The 22232-nt window shown below is 42.1% G+C and overlaps 1 protein-coding gene across 1 annotated transcript in view; it reads right to left on the bottom strand.

Annotated features, from left to right (window-relative positions):
- Nucleotides 1-20640, bottom strand: part of DPYSL3 (dihydropyrimidinase like 3) — a 112956-nt gene extending 92316 nt beyond the window's left edge. Inside the window, exon 1 of the mRNA XM_046000202.1 lies at nucleotides 20115-20640. Coding sequence (XP_045856158.1) covers nucleotides 20115-20504 — 390 coding nt within the window. The 5' untranslated portion in view covers nucleotides 20505-20640. The remainder of the gene's footprint in view (nucleotides 1-20114) is intronic.
- Nucleotides 20641-22232: the final 1592 nt, after the last annotated feature.

Raw genomic sequence — 22232 nt, 5'->3', positions numbered from 1 at the left:
CACCATACCTCAATTTTTAAAAATTAAATTAAAAGTGGTTAAAATGGTGACTTTTGTGTATATTTTACCACAATTTAAAATAACAACGCCTGGAATACAAAAAGCACTCAATTTTTTTTTTTTATTTTTCATCCTTATTCCCATCTTGGGGGTCTCAGTGTTCCTATTTATAAAGTGAAAGGAGAAAATGGTCTTTGAAACTGCTCCTAGCTCTACGACTCTACCTTCTAGTAGGATGAATCTGCCTTGTGATGGAGGAATCTTTCGGTGAATATCTATTTCCTTTGTTCTCCCTCCCTTGGCAGGAGGGCGGCCGGAGCCCTTCTTCTGTGTGCTCCTGAAGTTGCCATCACCTCTACTGCAAACTCCTTCGAGCGCCTGACAGATCCCTGATCGCTGGTGACCCTGAAGAGGCCAACGATGGACTCTCAGTAAGCACCTGCTGGTGTTTACTGTTGGGTCCATGAATGGATATAGCAATAAAGAAATGAATGAACACTCAAATGGAAAGCCACCAACTCTCACTGCATGCCCCGAAGGGAGCCAGCCCCCGCTGAATTCCTGACCGCAAGTCACGTTTCCTGAGCGGTGAGCATACATCTTCCAGAAGGCAGTACACACCCTCCCAACTACACCCTTTCTCTGAACACTCCTAACCACTCACTTATAAAGCCATTATTGAAGCTCTCACAACTCCCCTTTTCCAATCTGTTGACATGTCTTGCATGTGAGCAAGCCTAGCGTTCTCCCCGTTCACTTAACAATGTCACATTCTGTTAACAACTCCAAGAGAACCTATTTTCCACCACTTCCTCTCCTCTTTGCAGCTCCAAGCTGCTGGCTGCCTTCACACCTCTCCTTTTTCTAGAACTGCAGCAAAGCTTTATTTTCTGCCTGACCTCCTTCTTCCTAATCGTTCGGACTTCCGATACTTGTTTCTTTCTCTCTGTCACTTCCAGGTTATTCCCTGCAACCACCCCCTTTCCCCTGTCTTTGTTCTTTATAGAACCTTGCCTCAGTTTCATAAATTTGCATTCTATAAAATATCTTGCAATGTTTTCCTCTTCATTTATTTTTAATTTCCTTCTTCAATTTCTGACATCCTGAAAGAAGGACAGGTGTTTCTGAGCCTTTCAAATTGTTTTGTCTAGTTATCATATCTACTTCAAGTTTCTGAATATTTTCATATTGAAAAGTTGCTGAGGGGCACCTGGGGGCTCAGTGGGTTAAGGCTCTGGTTCTTTATTTCCACTCAGATCGTGATCTCAGGGTTGTGAGATTGGTGGCAATGGGCTCTGCACTCAGTGCAGAGTCTGCCTGAGATTCTCTCTCCCTCTCCCTCTTCCCCTCTACTCTCCTCTCTCTCTAACAAGAAAGGAAAAAAAAGGAAAACAAAACAAAACTTAAGTTGCAGGGTCCTCCTCTGCCACTCCAATGCACATACACACACATCATCACACACTCACACAGAAGCACACATACACACACACACATCCCACACACCCCTGTGTCCCTCTTATATTCGAGACCAGGAGCTGGCAAACAATTGTCCTTGGGGCAAATCCAGCCCACCACCTGACTTCTATAAATAAAGTTTTATTGGCACACAGTCACACCCATTCATTCACATATTGTCTATGAATGGCTTTGTCATACAGACTTTGGTAGTTGTGGTAGACATCTTACAGCCCGTAAAGCCTAAGATATTTATTATCTGGACCTTTATAGACTCCTGTTGTAGACAATTGAGGGATATCTCGTCCTTTATTTACAAACTCTTGGCTGACAGCATGTATTGCCAGATACTGGCTTCCTTTCAAATCCCCGACACCCATTCAAACTCCCTGCTCCCCACTCTATAGTCTCACTAAAATGTTCCCGAAGTGTACCATTGGCTGGTTTCCTGGCTCTTGCTTGGTGTGAGAAAGAAAACTAAATCTCTGGAAATGTTTTCCCTCCCTACCAATTGTGAGATACTATTATTCATCAATTGTGGTTTTTTTCCTTCTCATTTAGCATCCATTTTTCCCACAACTTCTCAATTCGGTGATTTCATTTATTTCTATCCAAGTGATAGGATGTGAAGATGTTGGTAAGAACAAAACAGTCCCTCCCTACCTCACCTCCAACTCAACATAACCACTGCATCTCTTCTTTAGAACACAAGATAGCTTCTTGGAAATAAACCAAATAATTCCGTCTTCAGCGGAGTCTGTCTAGAAAAAGTGGTGTGTGAGCCCAGGCCTTCTGTAGACCTCGATTTGAGCCTTATCTGCGACCATTCTTTGAGTATGATCTGCCCTTAGCAGATAAAGGTGGCTTTAAATCAAGTCAACCTACTAGCAAGCCACAGCATCCACAAAAAATTGTCATTAGGCACTTGGGGCATATCACGAAAACTGCCTGAGCCTCTCCACTTCTTCCTTCTCTTGCTCCTATCTCCTGGCCTCCCTCTAGGCCTCACGGCTTCTAATGTCTTCTGCTGCAGTTACTACGTTCACCTTTTGGACTTGATCAAATTCAGGTTCCCGATTTTGATCCTGCAAGTCCCATCCACTCACTCTCCAAAGTTTCCCTAGTAGACATTTTATTTTGGATACTACTCTTAATCAAACCAGTTCTAGCACTAGACCCCATTCAGTACCAATGCTTAGCTGCCACCATATAAAAGAACAGCAAATGGTATATAAAAAAACAATCAGAGATTCCTTAGGCTAAATTCTGGACTTTGTCTATTTCCTGTTGTAGGATTGCAGGAAGTCAAGGCAGCTCTCCAAAATCCGGTTTCTTTTCCAGAATGTGTAGTTATTAATACCTATTTTGTAGAACGATTGTAAGAACTGGAGGTAGCAAGGCCTTGCAAAAAGAAGTACTCCATAAATGGAGCTATTCGTTAGAACACACCATGAACTTCTCATCTGCACCCCAAAAGCCAAGGACAAGTAAAATTCCAGTAGATTATGGTGAGAACTACTTTGGTAAAGAAAGAGAAGACACTTGTCTCTTTCTACATTTTTATCTCCAGCTAAGATTTAAAATCTTCTTCTTCCCATGTTATTTACTTTGTCCCCACTTGCCTGGCTCTTGTGGTGTCTTAATCCCATCTGCTGTTGAGCAATGTGGCCCTGGTTGCTCTCCTCCCTCTTATGGAATTTACACAGAAGTGTTCCCTGGTTTACCGGGAGTTCTGCCCTTGAAGTCCACATGGCAAGCGACCACCTCATGCTCAGTAATCCTCCAGCAGGAAAATGATCACACCACATGCGACCATTTCTAGGAAGTTTTCACTGACAAATGATAAAGAAATGAACATACACAAAGATTTGGCGAGAAAAAGGTCTATCGCCCTCTTATTTACAATAGTAGAAGAGAAGTAAAAGTGAAACCAAAATTGAAAACTAAAATATCCACGTCCAATTAAAAGAAACTAGTAATTCAGGGATTCTGGCTGATAGAGTGTGCAGCTCTTGATCTCGGGGTTTTGGGTTTGAGACCCATGTTAGGTGTAGAAATTACTTAAAAAAAATAAAAATTTTAAAAAAGGAAATTAGTGGGGGCGCCTGGGTGGCTCAGTGGGTTAAAGCCTCTGCCTTCGGCTCAGGTCATGATCCCAGGGTCCTGGGATCGAGCCCCGCATCGGGCTCTCTGCTCGGCAGGGAGCCTGCTTCCTCCTCTCTCTGCCTGCCTCTCTGCCTACTTGTGATCTCTCTCTGTCTGTCAAATAAATAAATAAAATCTTTAAAAAAAAAAAAAAAGGAAATTAGTGATTAAATACGTGATACCACACAACAGAGTACTACATAGCCATTGTAAATTACATTTTGGAAAATCTTTGATGCTCTGTAAAGATGTCAAAAAAGTTTAAAAAAAATAAGTTTAGTGTTTTCAGGTCAGAATGAAAGAAGCTAAGAAGTTGCCACTCCACTCTAACAACAAGTAAAAAGCTGAGCAAACTGACAAATCAGCAATTCCCCTTAGATTCAGCAAGAAGGCAAATTTACATGGAAAACCACTGTCCTTAGAATTGGAGAGACAGAGAGGCAAACATAGTCATGACTCACCTGAGATTTAGTCCACAAGCAAACAATTCCACAGAAGCCAGTGCCAGGGTAGGAAAACCTGAATTGTGGTGGAAGAATGGATGGAGGCTCCGTGTGGACAATCTCAAAAGAGTTCAAAACGCCAGGGAGACCCAGTCATGGGAGGCCTTCCCAGTTTTATGACTGTTACTTCCATGAGGTCCCTGAGGTCCTCAAAGTGACAACAAGAGAAAGAGCCCCTCCCACTTCTGGAATGGGGAGGGGTGAAGGAGCTATTCTTTAAATAAACCAGAATATTTCTTTCTTCTTAACAAGGCCTGATTCTAGGAAAATCAATTTTACCAGAGCCTAATTTGCTATCAGAGCTTAATAAGCTACCTGAGGGAAAGGGGAAAATACTCAACACCACATCTCTGGCCTTCCAAACGAGAGAAGGAAAATATCTAACCCCAGCTCCATTAATCCTTCCACATAGGGGAAAGGAAATACACATCTCCATCCCCATCCAGTCATCTTTTCCCATCTAAGGGATGGCAGAAGAATGAGAAGCATGATGAAGCCCACAGTCCAAGGGCACAGGCTCACCAAAAGACTGAGATCTAACCATAAGACTAGAGTGCTTCCCCTCTGATCCACACTTTACTACTACATTGGTAAAGATTTATTTATTGGAGTTCCTGTTACCCATTTATTGTATCCACCTTTCAAGAAAATATGACAAGGGATACTAAAAGGGGAAAAACACAGGTTTAAGAGAACAAACAAACATCAAAACCAGAATCAGATATGGCAGGAATGTTGGTGTTACCAGAGGAGGGATTTAGAAAAAAATTGATTAATTTGCTTCAATGGAAAAAGGACATAATACTCGGGGTGCCTGGGTGGCTCAGTGGTTTAAGCCACTGCCTTCCGCTCAGGTCATGATCTCAGGGTCCTGGGATCGAGTCCCGCATCGGGCTCTCTGCTCAGCAGGGAGCCTGCTTCCCTCTCACTCTCTCTGCCTGCCTCTCTGCCTACTTGTGATCTCTTTCTGTCAAATAAATAAATAAAATCTTTAAAAAAAAAAAAAAGGACATAATACCAAGAATAGATAGATAATGGGGCACCTGTGTGGCTCAGTGGGTTAAAGCCTCTGCCTTCAGCTCAGGTTGTGATCCCAGGGTCCTGGGATCAAGCCGCACATCAGGGTCTCTGCTCAGCAGGGAGCCTGCTTACCCCTCTTTCTCTTCCTGCCTCCCTGCCTACTTGTGATCTCTGTCTGTCAAATAAATAAATAAAATCTTTTTTAAAAAAGACAAAGTAAGCAGAGATGGGAATTCTAACAAAGAATAGAAAAAAAATACTAGAAATCAAAAACATTGTAATAGAAATGAAAAATGCCTTTGATGGGCTCATTAGACAGAGCTGAAGAAGGAATCTCTGAATTAGAAGATATAATAGAAATATCCGAAATGGAGCAAAAAAGAAAAAAAAGACAGAAAAGAATGGAACACAATACCAAAGAACTGCAGGACAACTACAAAAAGTGTAACATATATATACTAGTAATATCAGAAGGAGAAAAGAAAAGAGAAGCAATATTTAAAGCAATAATGACTGAGAATTTCCCCTAAATTAATGTTGACAACGTATCACAGAAGCCCAAGGAATGTCAAGCTCAAGGAACATCAAGTACCCTCCTGAAAAAAAATTATAGCTGACTTATCCTATTCAAATTTCGGATAATCAGAGATAAAGACAGAATCTTGAGAGATGACAAAAGGAAAAAAAATAAACACCTTACCTATAGGGAGGCAAAGATAAAAGTTACTCTGATTTCTTCCCAGAATTCAAACAAGCAAGAGGAGAGTAAACTAAAATATTTAAAGTGTTGGGGGGGGAACACTACAATTCTGATCTTGCAAAATATCTTTCAAAAGTGAAAGAGAACACATGAAAAGACACTCGACATTGTTAATCATCAAGGAAATGCAAATCAAAACCATTGCAAAATATCTTTCAAAAGTGAAAGAGAACACATGAAAAGACACTCGACATTGTTAATCATCAAGGAAATGCAAATCAAAACCACAGGGAGATAACACTTTTACCTAACAGGATGGCTAGAATTAAACAGAAAAAACAAGTGGGGTGCCTGGGTGGCCAGTCAGCGTATGCCTTCTGCTCAGGTCATGATCCTGGGGTCCTGGGATCGAGTCCTGCTCGGGCTCCTTGCTCAGCGGGGAGCCTGCTTCTCCCTCTGCCTGCCTCTCTCTCTCTCTCTGACAAATAAGTAAATAAAAATTTTTTAAAATTAATAATTAAAAAAAGAACAAGCATTGGTGAGGATATGAAAAAAAAAAGAATCTTCATACACTATTGGTGGGAATGTAAATTGGTGCTGCCACTAACACTGACTGGAAAACATGCTGGAAGACAACATAGAAGTTCCTCAAAAAATTAAAGATAGAAATGCCAGATGATCCAGTAATTCCACTCCTGCATACTTACCCAAAGAAAACAAGAACACTATTTTGAAAAAATACATGCACCCCTATGTTTATTGCAGCATTATTTACAATAGCCAAGTTATGGAAACAACCCCTGTCCATCTATAGGCGAATGAATAAGGAAGATGTGATAAATATACAGAATATTATTTAGCCACAAAAAAGGTTGAGATCTTGCCATTTGCATCAACATGGATGGCCCTAGCAGGTATAATGAATGCTAAGTGAAAGAAGTCAGAAAGAGAAAAACAAATGCCATATGATTTCACTTACATGTGGAATCTCAAAAACAAACAAACAAACACACAAACAAAAAGCAGAAAAAGATCCATAAACACAGAGAAAAAAAAGGATGGTTGCCAGAGAGGAAGAGGGTCAGAGAAGGGGCAAAATGGGGGAGGGGGCGTGGAAGATTCAGGCTTCCAGTTATGGAATGAATAAATCATGGGAATGAAAAGCACAGCACAGGGAATATAGTCAGTGGTATTGTAATAGTGCTGCATAGTGACACATGGGAGCTATACTTCCAGTGAGCACAGCATAACATATGGTCTTATGGAATCTCTTTGTTGTACCCTTGAAACTGATGCAACATTGTATGTCAAATGTAATTTTTAAAAAGGGAAGGAGAAATAAAGACTTTCTCAGACAAATAAAACTTGAGGGAATTTGTTGGCAGTACATCTGCCTTCCAAGAAATATTAAAAGAAGTTCTTCAGAGAGAAGAAGAATGAATCAGAGGCTTGAATCTATATTTTAAAAAAAAGAAGAAGAAAAGAAAAAGCACTAGAGAAGTGACAAGTGAAGATAATATAAAAACTTAAATTTTTCTTATTTGTTCCAAATAATAATAGCAATATTGCATTCAGTTATATATGTTTATATATACTTATGTATAAGTGAATAACAACAATAAGACATGGGACAGGGCAGGGAAGAACTGGGACTATTTTGTTATTATACAGTACTTGTACTTGATTTAGTCATAAACGCATATTGTGAACTCTAGGACAACCACTAGAAAAAGTTAAAAAGTATAACTGATATGTTAAAAAAAGGAGGAAAAAAATGAATCATATAAAATGCTCATTTAAAACCACAAAGGGCAGGAAAAGAATGGAAGACCAAAAAAGAAAAAGGGAAAGGAACAAGTAGAAAATACAAGCAAATATAGTAAATGTAAGTCCACAGTATCAATACTCACTTTGAATGTCAACAGTCTACATGCACAAATTAGAAGATAGAGATTGTCAGAGTGAAACAAAAACACAACCCCATGAGGTACCTCGGTGGTTTGATCGGTTAAGTATCGGGCTCTTGGTCATGATCTCAGAGCCCTGGGACTGAGCCCTGGTAGGGCTCCCTGCTCAACAGGGAGTCTGCTCTTCCCTCTCCCTCTGCCCCTCCCCACCACTCATGCTCTCTTCCTCAAATAAATAAATAAAATGTTAGATAGATAGATAAAATATAAGAACACACATGAACCAAAAGTAAATGGGTAGAGAAAAACATACTATGCTAACACTAATCAAAAGAAAGCAGGAAGAGCTATATTAATTTCAGATAGAGCAGACTTCAAAGTAGGAAAGCTACCAGGTATGATTATAAAGGGTAAGCTCTCCAAGAGGACATAATAATTCTTAACATATGCTTATATATATGCTTTTATATATATATATATATGTTTATATAAGGAGTATATGTGCATATAAAAGGAGCATCAAAGTATATGAGGAAGAACTAATAGAACTGCAAGGAGAAACAGATGAATCCACTAGCATACTTGAAGACTTTAACACCTCTCTGTGGAAAATGGGACAGATCCAACAGACAGAAAATCAATAAAGGCATAGTTGAACTCAACAGCACTATCAATCAGCTAGATATAATTGATATCTGCAGACTACCTCATCTAACAACAAAAGAACACACGTTCTTCTCAAGCTCACATAGTACATTCACCAGGATAGACCACGATCTGAGCTATAAAACACACTATAAAAGTTATAAAAAAAGAGAAATCATATAATGTCTGTTCTCACACCACAGCAGAATTAAACCATCAATCAGTAACAAAAAGATCACAGGAAAATCACAAAATACTTCATTAAACAACACCTTTCAAATAACACATGGCTCATTAAAGAAATCTCAACAGAAATGTTGAAATATTTTTGAGCTAAATTAAAGTGAAATATAGTGTAACAAAATTTGTAGGATGCAATTAAAGCAGTGGTTAGAAGAAAATTTATAATGTTGAATGAATATATTTTAAAAAGTACTTAAAATCAATAATCTATGCTTCCATCTTAGGAAACTAGAAAAAGAAGACAAAGTAAATCCAAAGTCAGCAGAAGAGAAAGAATAAAAATTAGAACATAAATCAATAAAACTAAAAACAAGAAATCAATAAAGGAAATTAAACCAAAACTGCTCCTTTGAAAAGATCAATAAAACTGATAAGCATCTATAAGAAATGAATGGAGGCCATCACTGCAAATCCCACTGACATTAAAAGGATAACAAAGAGGGGCGCCTGGGTGGCTCAGTGGGTTAAAGCCTCTGCCTTCGGCTCAGGTCATGATCCCAGGGTCCTGGGATCGAGCCCCACATTGGGCTCTCTGCCCTGCAGGGAGCCTGCTTCCTCCTCTCTCTCTGCCTGCCTCTCTGCCTAGTTGTGATTTCTTTCTGTTAAATAAATAAAATATTAAAAAAAAAAAAAAGGATAACAAAGAATATTATGAAAAACTCTATGCCCACAAATTTGATAATCTAAACAAAATGAACTATTTCCTTGAAAGATACAATCTAGTAAAACTCACACAAGGAGAAATAAACAATCTGAATGGGTCTATATCTATTTAAAAAAATCGAAACAATAATTTATAACCTTCCTAAACAGCACTAGACCCAGATGGTTCACAAGTGAACTCTATCAAACTTCGGAAGAAGAAATTAAGCCAATTCTCTAAAATCTCTTCCAGAAGACAGAAGCAAAGGGAATACTTAATTCATCCTAGGAAGACACCATTATTCTAATACGAAAACTAGATAGACATTTCAAGAAAAGGAAACCAATATCTCTCATGAACACAGATGTAAAATTTCTTAACAAAATATTAACAAATCAAATTCAATAATGTCTATAAAGAACTATTCACCATGGCCAAGAGGGATTTATCCAAAGTATGCAAGGCTGGTTCAATACTGGAAAATTCATGTAATCTATCACATGAAGAAGCTAAAGAAAAATACCATGAACAAAATCAACAGATGCAGAAGAAGAATTTGACAAAATTTGGCACCAATGCATGACAAAAATTCTTAGCAAACCAGTCACAGATGAGGACATCCTCAACACCAATTAAAATCCTATAGCTAGAGGTACGTAGGTGGCACAATCAGTTAAGCCTCAGACTTCTGGTTTCAGCTCAGGTCATGATCTCAGGGTCATGGAATCAAGCCCCATGTAGGGCTCCATGCTCTCTCTTTAAAATATATAAACCAATTTTAAAGCAACAACAACAACAACAAAACCTATAACTAATATCATACTTGATGAGAAACTTGAAAGAACTGACACCACTCAACTTTAAGACTTGCTCTGAAGCTACATTAAACAAGACAATGTGGTATTAGGTGTGCCTGGCCAGTTCAGTCAGAAGAGCGTGTGACTCAGGGTACCTGGGTAGCTTCATCCCTTAAGGATCTGACTCTTGATTTCGGCTCAGATCATGATCTCAGGGTGGTAAGAGAAGGACCCAGGTTCTGTTTCATGTTCAGCACAAATCAGCTCAAGATTCTCTCCCTCTCCCTCTGCCTGTCCCCACTCCTGTGCGCTCTAAATAAATAAATAAATAAATAAAATATTTAAAAAAAAAAAAGAAAAGCATGAGACTCTTGATCTTGGGGTGTGAGTTTGAGCCCTACATTGGACAGGGAGCCCACTTAAATAACAAAATAAAAAATAAACAATGTGGTACTGGCAAGAGAATGCATACATAGATTAGTGAATCAGAATAGAGAGGCTAGAAATAGATCCATATAAATAAAGTCAACTGATCTTTGACAAAGGAGCAAAAGCAACAGAATGGAGCAAAGGTAGTCTTTTTCAACAAATAGTGCTGGACTTTAAAGCCTTCACAAAAATTAACTCAAAATGGATCACACACCCAAATGTAAAATGCAAAACTATAAAAACTCCTGGAGGATAAGGTAGAAGAAAACGCAGATGACCTTGGGTATGGCAATGACTTACAACACCAAAGGCATAACCCATGGAAGAAATTATGAATAAGCTGAACTTTATTAAAATTAAAAGCCTCTGTTCTACAAAAATCAATGTCAATAGAATGAGAAGACAAGCCATAGACCGGGAGAAAATATTTGCAAGAGACACACCTGGTAGAGAATTGTTATCCAAAATATATACAAAGAACTCTTAAAACTCAACAGTAAGAAAATGAATGACCCTATTAAAAAATGGTCCAAAGACCTAAACAGACACCTCACCAGAGAAGATACACAGAGGGCAAGTAAGAGTACGAAAAGATGCTCCACATCATAACGTCACCAAATAATTGCAAACTGAAGCATCAGGGAGAAACCACTGCACACCTACTGCCACGGCCCAAACCCAAAACAGGGATAACACCAAATGCTGACAAGGACGTGGAGCCGCAGAAACTCTCATGCAATGCTGGTAGGAATGAATGCAAAAGGGTATGGCCACTTTGGAAGATAGTTCGGAGAGTTCTTTTAAAAGTAAATACTCTCAAAAAAAAAAAAAAGAAGAAGAAGAAGAAGAAAGAAAGAAAGAGAAAAAAGGAATTAAAAAAAAACAACTTAATGTTCTCTTACGGTACCACCCAACACCTGCACTCTTTGGTATTTATTTGGTATTTACGTGAGCGAACTAAAAATTTATGTCCACATAAAAAGCTGCACACAAATGTTTATAGAAGCCTTAGTCACAACTGCCAAAACTCAGAAGCAACCAGAACAGATGCCAGTAGGTGAATGGATAAAGAAATTGTACATCCAGAAAATGGACTATTATTCAGTGCTAAAAAGAAATGTGCTATCCAGCCATGAAAAGACATGGAGGGACATTAAGAGCACGTTACTAAGTAAAAGAAGCCAATCTGAATAAAGCTGCATACTGTATGATTCCAAATATATGACACTCTAGAAAAGGCAAACCTGTGGGGACAAGAGAAAGACTAGCTACCAGGGGTTAGAAGGAAGGGAGGAATGAACAGGTGCAGCACAAAGGACTCTCAGGAGAATGAAAATCCTGTGTGTGATACTGTAGTGGTGAGTGGTGTCCTTATGCATTTTTCAAATTCCACTGAATGAACAATACCAAGAGTGAGCCCTAATGTAAACTATGACGTGTGGGTGACAAAGATATGTCATTGAGGATTCCCCAAGTGTGACAAATGTGACACTCTGGTGAAGACGGGGATAAGGGAGGAAGCTTCGGAAGTGTGGGGGCAGGAGAAATAAGGGAAAGCCCCGCACTTTCCACTCATTTCTGCTCTGAACCCGTGAAGCTCTCAGAAATAAAGCTGATGAAAATGTATTAAAGTGGTAAAAAATAGGGGCGCCTGGGTGGCTCAGTGGGTTAAAGCCTCTGCTTTCGGCTCAGGTCATGGTCCCAGGGTCCTGGGATCGAGCCCCACATTGGGCTCTCTGCCCTGCAGGGAGCCTGCTTCCTCCTCTCTCTCTGCCTGCCTCTCTGCTTACTTGTGATTTCTCTCTGTCAAATAAATAAAAAATATTTAAAAAAAAAAAGCAGATAATACTGTATATTTGCTCTTGGGAATGAAAAACACGTGTGTCATACCCACAGAGATATGAAGAATATGCCACTGTATTAACAGCAGCTTTCTATGGGAGACTGTATGGAAATGCAGTTTAAGTTTTCCTATCGTTTATCTGTTTTTTCCATCTTTGTCTCTTCAAGATTAGTTTTTCATTGAGGGGGCGCCTGGGTGGCTCAGTGGGTTAAAGCCTCTGCAGGTGGCTCAGTGAGTTAAAGCCTCTGCCTTCAGCTCAGGTCATGATCCCGGGGTCCTCCGATGGAGCCCTGAATCTGGCTCTCTGCTCAGCAGGGAGTCTGCTTCTCCCCCTCCCCTCTCTCTGCCTGCCTCTCTGCCTACTTGTGATCTCTCTCTGTCAAAAAACAAATAAAATCTTTTTAAAAAATTAGTTTTTCATTAGCTGGTACTTAATAAGTGTTTTTTGAATAAACAAGTAGAGAAAAAATGGGGGTTAAAGGGAGATCTGGGGACTCATCATATTTATGGTGACCCTTGCTATGCACACACTGGCCCAATCCCTCATACAAAAAGAGAGTATACTGAACACACCCCAACACTTCATGTCTAGCCTTAGAGCAAGACTCCAACAGTTGTGAATTTTCTCTTAGAAACTGGTCCATAAAAGAGCACATACCAAGGTGCCTGGATGGCTCAGGTGGTTAAGTGTCCGACCCTTGATTTTGGCTCAGGTCACAGTCCTGGGGTTGTGAGATTGAGCCCTGCATCAGGCTCCGCACTCAACAGGAAGTCTGCTTGGGATTCTCTCCCTCTCTTTCCCTCTGCTCCTCTTCCCCCACTCCTCCATCTCTCACAAATATATTATTTTTTATTTAAAAAGCATGTATCACTGAAGAACTCAAACTGACAATGAACTCATTTATGATTATAATATTAGAACCACTGACTCTTAATGGCTTTGAGCTAAAGATTAGAGATTCACAAGCACTTATCCAATTGGGTGGGTAAGACAAGACACTAAAGTACAAGGATCTACATGTGTCTATATAATATTTTACTTTGTCTCTTTAGTGCACTATGGTCACAAGATATGAATACAGTTGACTGTTGAACAACACAGGTTTGAACTGCACTGGTCCATTTAAATGCGGATTTTTTTTTCAATAAATACAGTGCAGTACTGTACATATATTTTCTCTTCCTTACAATTTTTATTTATTTATTTATTTGACAGAGAGAGAGAGAGATCACAAGTAGGGAGAGAGGCAGGCTGAGAGGGTAGGGGGGAAGCAGGCTCCCTGCCGAGCAGAGAGGGGCTCGATCCCAGGACCCTGGGATCATGACCTGAGCCGAAGGCAGAGGCTTTAACCCACTGAGCCACACAGGCACCCCTTCCTTACAATTTTCTTAATAACATTTTCCTTTTCTCTAGTTTACCGTATTGTAAGAATGCAGTACATAATACATGTAATGTAGAAAATATATGTAGAATGACTGTTAATGTTATCTGTAAGGCTTCTGGTCAACAGTAGGCTGTGAGTAGTTAAGGTTCTGGGGAGTCAAAGGTATACATGGTTTTCTGACTGCCTGGGGGTTGGCACCCTCACTCCTGCATTTTTCAAGGGCCAACTGTACATAAGTTATGCATGTAATTTATATATATGCCCATGTGTGTATATATACATAGAGAGAGACCATGTTCAAAAAACTTTTGCATAGAGGTACACAATCAAAACTTTATAGACTATGGCTGTGGCGACCATCTGATCTATCCCATTCATTTTAGGAAGGAGGAAGCCAAGGATGAGAAAGAAAGGAGGTAACTTGCCCAAGTTGGACAGTTGGTGAAAGGCTGGGTCTCCAAGCTGAGACTGCTAATGCTTTTCCCCGTTGCTTCAGCTTTTGTTTGCTGCTTTGTTTATTGTTTGTTTGCCTCACGTCATTGTTTCCTGAGGGAGTAGAACTGTTTTTTGAATGTCACGTAAGTCCAGGTAAAGAGTACTGGGAAGTCTTAACACGATATTTTCCTAGAAGTTTAAGTTTTTAAAAAGTGCTTACACACCTAAATCGACTTCTGCCTCTTCCCAAAAATGGAGGGCTGAGCTGCTAGCCACAACCTGAATTCCCCACAACCAGACTGCCTATTCCTAGTAAGCTCTCTCCCATGCCTCACAGGAACATTCTCTGTAGGAATAACGCCCAGTGGAAATTAATCAGCAAGAGAATCACTGACAGAAAAGCCTTCCCGACAGTCCCCTGGCCATTTTAAACATTACTTACAAGAGCCTGTCAGCAAAACCCTGTCTCCATGGACCATTACTTTGAGGGAACGCTGCCAATCGCAGCATTACTTGGAAGGCATATTTTTTTTTAATGTTCCTCAAATGCCTACTGTCAAACTAAACCAAAGTTCTGCAAGGTTTCAAACATTTCCAAGTTTGGGTAAATAAATATAGTCCCAGAAACGAGTGTGACCTGGGGCCCAGGTAAGCAAGAACCTTTTTTCCCAGCCTAAGGGCAAATTTTCCTTGTTCAGGGCAGCTTTGTAAAATTCACATGCACTCCAGGCATTCTAATGATTTAGAGAAGCCTTTATAAACCTAGAATTCTATTTCCAGCTGTCTTCCCTTATGCAGGATAAGGAGAACTTCAGTTTCTCTGGATCATTTTGAAAACTTTTCACCCAGGACCAGAGAAGCACATGACAAGTTATAAAAGGGTAAGCACCACAGCTCACTTGTTTCAAATGCTCTCCTCCTACAGCCAGAACCCGTACTGGCTTCACAAAGGAAACATCTTGCACAAAAGTGGCCCACGTGGGAAGCAGGGAACTCGAGTGACCCGGGGCTCCTGAAAGGGCGTTATCAGTAGACCCATGTAATCATAATGTCATTACTTTGTTTTCACTGGATGACAGAGTCTTCGCAGTATCATTTGCTCTTGGCAGACCATATATCATAATTCTCCTCCCGTTAGTAATTTCTTCACTGCAGGAAAAGCTCTGGAAACCATCTTAAGAAATGGTGAAAAATATTTCCTTTCCGTTTAAAATTGCTTTTTTATGCACTTATTGTCAAAAGTTATAAACAAAAAGGTGTATGAGCCAACCATGGAAGATTTGGGCAATATAAATGTCTATCATAAGAAAAATCTAGCTGCATTATTTAACAGGGTGTTTACAGGTGGGTCCAGAATCACCATTTAACACCCAAGTCATACTTCAAACTTGGCACTTGGCACTCAAAGTGTAACTCAGAGACTTTTTTTTTTTTTACTTTTATTCTCCCACACAGTTTTGTTATGAAACTTCTTCATAATTTATTCATTTATTAACTAAACTCATTTCCTTCAGGTAGGAGTGAATACGTAGGGATGCTCTAGAAAGCGTATTGTGAGTTCACTCAGACATGTTTTTAAAATCTGTCTTACTAACTTTATATTCAGGGGTGCCTGGGTGGCTCAGTCATTAAGCATCTACCTTTGGTTCAAGTCATGATCCCAGGGTCCTGGGATCGAGCCCCATATTGGGCTCCCTGCTCAGTGGGGAGCCTGCATCTCCCTCTCCAGCTCCCCTGTGCTTATGTTCCCTCTTTCACTCTCTCTCTGTCATAAATAAATAAAAAATCTTAAAAAAACAAAAACTTTGCATTCAACTTGGGAAAAAAGGATCTTACAGCAACTGTTTTCATAGGCTGAGCAAGTGTTCTAGTATCCTGAATAAGGGGTTGGCAGCAAGATGGAGGAAGGTTCTAGAGGTGTGGTGGAAAGTCTGTCTTTGCCCTGCATGCGAGTAACATGTCAGGAACAGACACAATGGTCTGAATTAAAATAAAGCAGCAGACTCCCTGTCTGGTGAGAAGGACTCAGAACTCAGAAAAAGGGATGCTGGACTCAGAAAAATCAGTTTGAATTCTGGCTCCCCACTTATTGTCAGTGTGATTTGGGGCTAAACACTTAGTATCTAGGAGTTTCAATTTCCCTATCTGTAAAACCATGTTCTATGATCTATGTCTACATAGGCAGATATCAGGTACACAGGAAGTGCTCAGAAAAGAGCATTTGTTATCAAATATGTGGATGGTCCAAAGCTGGGGAGAGGGATGCTACGTCATAGAATTAAGGTTCAAAATTATCAAGACAGAAAGATGACCTAAAATGGTGATAAGTATTATAAAAGGAATAAAAATAAAATCCCATAGTTAAAGGTTTGTGGTTTGTTTGGCTTCTGGTTTTAAGTTCAGTTGTACCAGTATAGAATGGAGACATCCTGACTTAAGAGCAGCTGATGTGAAAAATTTTCTTTTTTTTTTTTTTAATATTTTATTTATTTGACAGAGAGAAATCACAACTAGGCAGGGAGGCAGGCAGAGAGAGAGGAAGAAGCAGGCTCCCTGCAGAGCAGAGAGCCCGATGTGGAGCTCGATCCCAGGACCCTGGGATCATGACCTGAGCCGAAGGCATTGGCTTTAACCCACTGAGCCACCCAGGCGCCCCATGATGTGAAAAACTTTCTGAACACTTGAATGACAGAGAATGGACTATGGAGACAATGGCAGCACATGGATACTGAATTATTAGGTGTAATCTCATACTACAGAAGCATATGTTGTCTATAAATCAAAGAAATGAACTAGCCTAATACATTTTGCCATGGCCATATCCCATCTGGAACACTAGGTTCAGTTCTAAAGAATATTTATAAAATATAATATAACCTTAAAAGGAAATTGGTGGGGTGAAATTCTTAGATTATAGGGAGGCTAAAGAAGCTAGAAATATTAAAGTTAAAAAAGATAATTTTAAAGAGAATGTAATAATTGCCCTCAAACATATACAGGGCAGTAAAAAAATCAAAGAGTAAGATTAATTAATTTGTATCAAGTACTTACTATGTGCAAAGTTGTCACTGTTATCCACCCTTGTGGGTGAGAAAGTAGGGGGAACAGTGGCTGAGTTATATACTCAGCGTCACGTAATTTGGGTGGGTGGAGCCAGGTCCCATCCCAGTAGTCCCGCCCCAAACCCAGGAGGGATATTAAAACTATATTCCAAATATTTCTACCCTCTGTCTTACAGGATCACGGTAAAATTGCACCCTCCCCATTCTTTTGAGGTTAGACACGGATTAATGAGTTGCTCGGGCCAGGGAAACGTGAACCTAAGTCATCTTTGCGACTTCAGCATGGGAGTTCAAGAGTCTGTGAGCAGCTCACCCCATGTTCTTGCCAACATGGGTGCGTCAAGCTGAAACTTCCATCAGGCTATCATCTAGCTCCCTGTGGGGGAAATGATGCCCTGCTGACCCTTGCCGATGGGTAGCAGGAGCAAGAAATAAACTGTTGTTTGCTTCAGTCACCGAAATGTGGGAACTGCTTGTTACTGGGGCAATACCCAGCCTTTTCTGACAGCTAAACAAACCCACAAGCTTCAATTCATTAAAGTATCTCAGAATTTAAAAAACAAACAAACAAACAAAAAACTTTATTCTGTATTTTAAAAGGTCAAAACTAAGAATAGCTTATGGAAACTACAAGGAGGCAGATTTGGGCTTAATTTAAATTTTTTAAAGTGAAGTTTTCCAAAAGTTGCTTCATGAGGTGGAGCACTCCCTGAAAACGTGGTATATAAATAGAGGCCAGAAGGGACACCTGGCTAACTCAGTCAGCAGAGCATGCGACCCTCAATCTCAGGGTCGTCAGTTCAAGCCCCATGATGGGCCTAGAGTTTACTTTAAGAAATTAGAAAATTTTTAAAATATATAAAAAATAAGTAGAGGCCAGATGATCACTGTGCAACTATATAGCAAAAAATATGGCTTAATTAAGGCGGTTTAATGTAGCAAACCTTTATGGAGCACCTCCAGTGTGCCAGGCCTTTTAGCCACAGTGATAAATCCAAACACACAATCCCTATCCTCAAGGAAATAGCCATCAAGTACAGAAGTAGATAAGGTCTGCTGACTCTTTCAGCAGTGTGATTCAACCAAATTAGAGATAATAACATGGACTGCGTGACGCTGACAGCAAGCCTGAACTTAGAAATAACCACGTAGCACAAGAAATCCTGCTGATGCTTAAGTTGTATTATTATTTTTCAATTAGGAGCCAAAAGTATAGGGTTTGCAAAAGGAAGGAAAACGAGAGAATTTCTGGGTTTACAGGAAGAACATTTTGCCTTTCTCTAGTTACCATTCTTAAATCTTGCAAACCAGGCATATTATCTGGCTTACATCAGGGTGTTCCAGCAAAGAAACAGCACTGACTCACAGCAATTGTTACCAACCTTTTCCATCACTTCTCCCACCCCATAGAGTCAGGACAGGAACATTACAATCCTATCAGCTCAGACCTAAAGAGAGGCAATAATCTTCCTGTAACACCATTCTTAAGTTTAGATATCAGTCACAGCTTTTCCAAAATATCAGAAGTTTTTCCTAAAAGGATGGCATGAGCAGGGCCTAGGGGAATCCCATATTCTAAGGACGGTATGAAAATCACAGACTAAAGGAGTGATTGCAAGGGACATGGACATTGTTTCCCAATGGCACCCTTACAAAGTATGAAGTTCAGTGCTTTCTTTCCCTGGTGGTATCAATAATTAAAGTTCTGTTTGTTTTTTCAAACTTCCAAAAATCAAGCAGTGCAGTGGTAAGTTTTCTTTTGACTGCCTCGCTGCATTTGAATGGAAAAACATCTAGAACTTGGGTAAGCATTAACTGTAACTGCTCTGGGGCACACATTTCCATTTCGGGTTATTATTCGTATCAGTATTTACACAATAATATATGCGGATGGATTTTGCAGCCATTATCTACACAAGAGTGACATATCTGATTACTATTGTTCCCCAATTCAACAGCATCAGTTTGAACTTTGAATACTCAGGCTCTGCCCAGCCCCTGAATGTTCTGAACTATGGTTCTGATTTTCTATGACATAAACAAATAGATGAGAGCAAGCTGGATTTCAATGCCATACCTCCAGTCAGTTCGGTGTGGCATGAGTTTCTCAAAAATCCACATACAGAAGAAATTGGCTTTGGCACATGCAGGAGCCGCAGAGAATTTGCAGCTTGTGCGCGTTTAAAGCGCACCCTTAATACTCTGGCCTGTTTTCAAAAATAAGTGATATTCTTCCAGAGACAGCTGGATCCCGGTGGTACCCGGTCTTGCAACAAACTACGTGCATAAACGTACACTCTACAAACACAGATGGGAAATGTCGATCTAGGACAGAGAAAGGCACTCAGATTAGGGTGTTTAGTCTAGTGGCTCCACACCCAAAAGTTTCAGAGTCAGAGCTGATGTTTGAAGAGGGAGAGGGGAGACCGCCCATCCTGTACGTTCATCCGGGGACTATGGAGATGACCCCATTTTACCAGCGCCAGTTTGCCCTCTGCCCTGGTAACCCGGGTTGAGATTTAATCCAGGGCCAGAGTGGGGCCAAGACAATCGTGCTGGTGGTTACTCAGACGGAGAGGAGGGCTAGAAATCACTAAACCTCCGCGGCTGGCGGCGCGGACACACCCACCCAGACCCGCTGGCCCGGGGGTGCGGCAAGGAGGCGGCGGGGACCCGCGCACCCCGGTCCCGCGCGCACGAAGATTCTGCCACGGGGGACCCGCGCGAATCCGGGTCCAGGCTGAGAGGTCGCGCGGTAGCTCAGCAGAGGATGCCCTTTTCCTCCTCCTCCCTGTCCCCCGTCCTCGAGCGAAGTAAGCCGGAGAAAGTTGTGCCCGGGTCGGGGCGCCCCGGGTCGCCAAGGGAACGAGGGCTGGAGAAGAAGAGCCCCGGGCCCCCTTACCTTGTCCTTGGGGCCGAGGTTCTGCAAAACCTCCTTGCCGGTGGCGCTCCGGATCTCCACCCCGGCGGGCGCGGGCGAGGCGGGCGAGGCGGGCGCGGGCTCCCTGCCCTCCTCCCGGCCTTGGCCCCGGCGCGGGCTGTCCCCCTCGACCCCCGGCCGGCTCCCCGAGCCGCGGACGCTGCCCTGGTTGCTCCGGGGAGTCTTCGCGCCCCGCTGCCCCACGCTCAGGGCATCGAAATCCAGCGTCTTGCTCTCGAAGGCGCCCTCCACGTTGCAGAACATGCCGCCGTACTTCTGCCGCGGGACCTGGTCCGTGGTGCCGGGCCTGGCCAGGTACACGGGCAGATCGTCCTCGTGGGAGCTGTCCCAGCCCCTCCGGCCTGAGGCCATGGTTCCAGCGCACAGCGGCCCGCGGCTTCGCTCCCCCAGAGGCGGAAAGGGCAGCCGCCGGCAGCGTGCGCCGAGCCACAGTGACTGGGGCGGGAGGAGGCGCCTGAGCGTTCGCGCCAGAGGCGGCAGTGCAGCTCCGGTTCCTGCCAGTCCCCAGCCAGCCAGCGAGCGCGCGGCGCAGGGGCCGGGGCAGCGGCGCGCTCCGCCACTGACCTGTCGCCGGCCCGCCGGCCCTCGGCGCGCACCCGACCCCAACGTGGCCTCACAGGGTCGCGCAGCCCGGCTGCCCTTCGAAAGTAGAAATCCCAACTTGCCGCGCGCGCGCGCGCGCACACACACACACGCATGCACACTTCCCGCTCGCCCAACAACCCCCAGATTCACACTCAAGAACTTGCCTCACTCACACGTGCACACACACCCTGTTTTACCCACAATGACTTCCGAGTTTGAGTCCCGAAGACAAATCTTTCTGCCCCGCTCTTGCACACAAACCGGGTTGGCTCAGGTGTGTTCATCTGAAAGCCAAATTCTGATTTACAACAACACACAGACACACAAACTCAAGTTTACCAGACTCACAGTCCTAGACTTTGCTTACTCATAATCCCAGATCGGTCTCATTCTCATCTTAGAACTGTCTCACAACTGTCCCTAGTTCTACAATCTGCCTCACAAACCTGCACCCTCAAAAAAGAGCTCCTGAATTGGTTGAGAGACAGAGAGAGAGAGAGAGAGACCCTCTTACTTGGCTGACAATCACAAAAGCCTGTAATCGACTCACAGACAAATCTACACTTAAACTATTCTTGCTTCATATCTAGCACCCTAGACTGTGCTTTTTACCCATCTATAATGAACCTCACAATTACTTTACAGGTCACAGACACGTGCACATCCCTAGACTGGCCTTGTAAAATACTTCCACTACCCTGTCATTTGACAAACCCGAAGCTAACCCCTCACATGCTGACTCAAGTTCTGACTGAGGTAAGCCTCAGTAGAACCTTCCACACATCAACTAAGATTGACCTCAAAAAAAACAGAACTAAAGACTTTGCCTTCTGTGCTATCTCCATTCCACACAGATTTTACTTCTGCACGTGCCTGCTCTCACAACCTCATTCTCCTCCCCGAGGCCACCCACAAATACGCTAACCCAGGCTTTGCCAATAAACAGCATGGACAAACGGCACAGCTCACGTCGCATCTGCACACACAGCCTACATCCCAATCCTGCAGTGCCCACATTAGACGAGGTCCCCTTTCAGAAACTCTCTCCTTAATGTATCCATTCAACGAGAACCCAATGCCTACTATGTATGCCTCTTCCCAAGAGACTGGAGTGAAGGGGTTAAAACAAGGCAGATGGGGGCCTGCCCTCAGCAAGAGTGGCCTCTGCAGCCACCCACCTAGGTAGCACAGTCACTATCTGGCGTGAAACACTGAACTTTCTTTTGTGATCCTCCCTCACTGCATCGTAAGCTTCTCGAGGTCGGAGATCCGGTCTTTTCAGTTTACCATTAAATATCTTAAGCCCGGAACATCAGCAGGCACATAAGAGGAACTCCATAAATCCTTTTTTAATAAATGGGCAATGATAAGAATAATAACAACAGCAACAACAGGGAACATTTATGGATCTGTCGCTGTGCGCCAATCACTACTATAATTGTGTCACATACAGTAACTCAATGCTCAGAAGCATATGGCAGGCGTCTCTGCACA

The sequence above is a fragment of the Meles meles genome, chromosome 3, assembly GCF_922984935.1.
Source record: "Meles meles chromosome 3, mMelMel3.1 paternal haplotype, whole genome shotgun sequence".
Classification (NCBI taxonomy): Eukaryota; Metazoa; Chordata; class Mammalia; order Carnivora; family Mustelidae; genus Meles; species Meles meles.
Note: the sequence above shows the minus strand (reverse complement) of the source record. Positions and strands in the feature narration are given on the sequence as shown.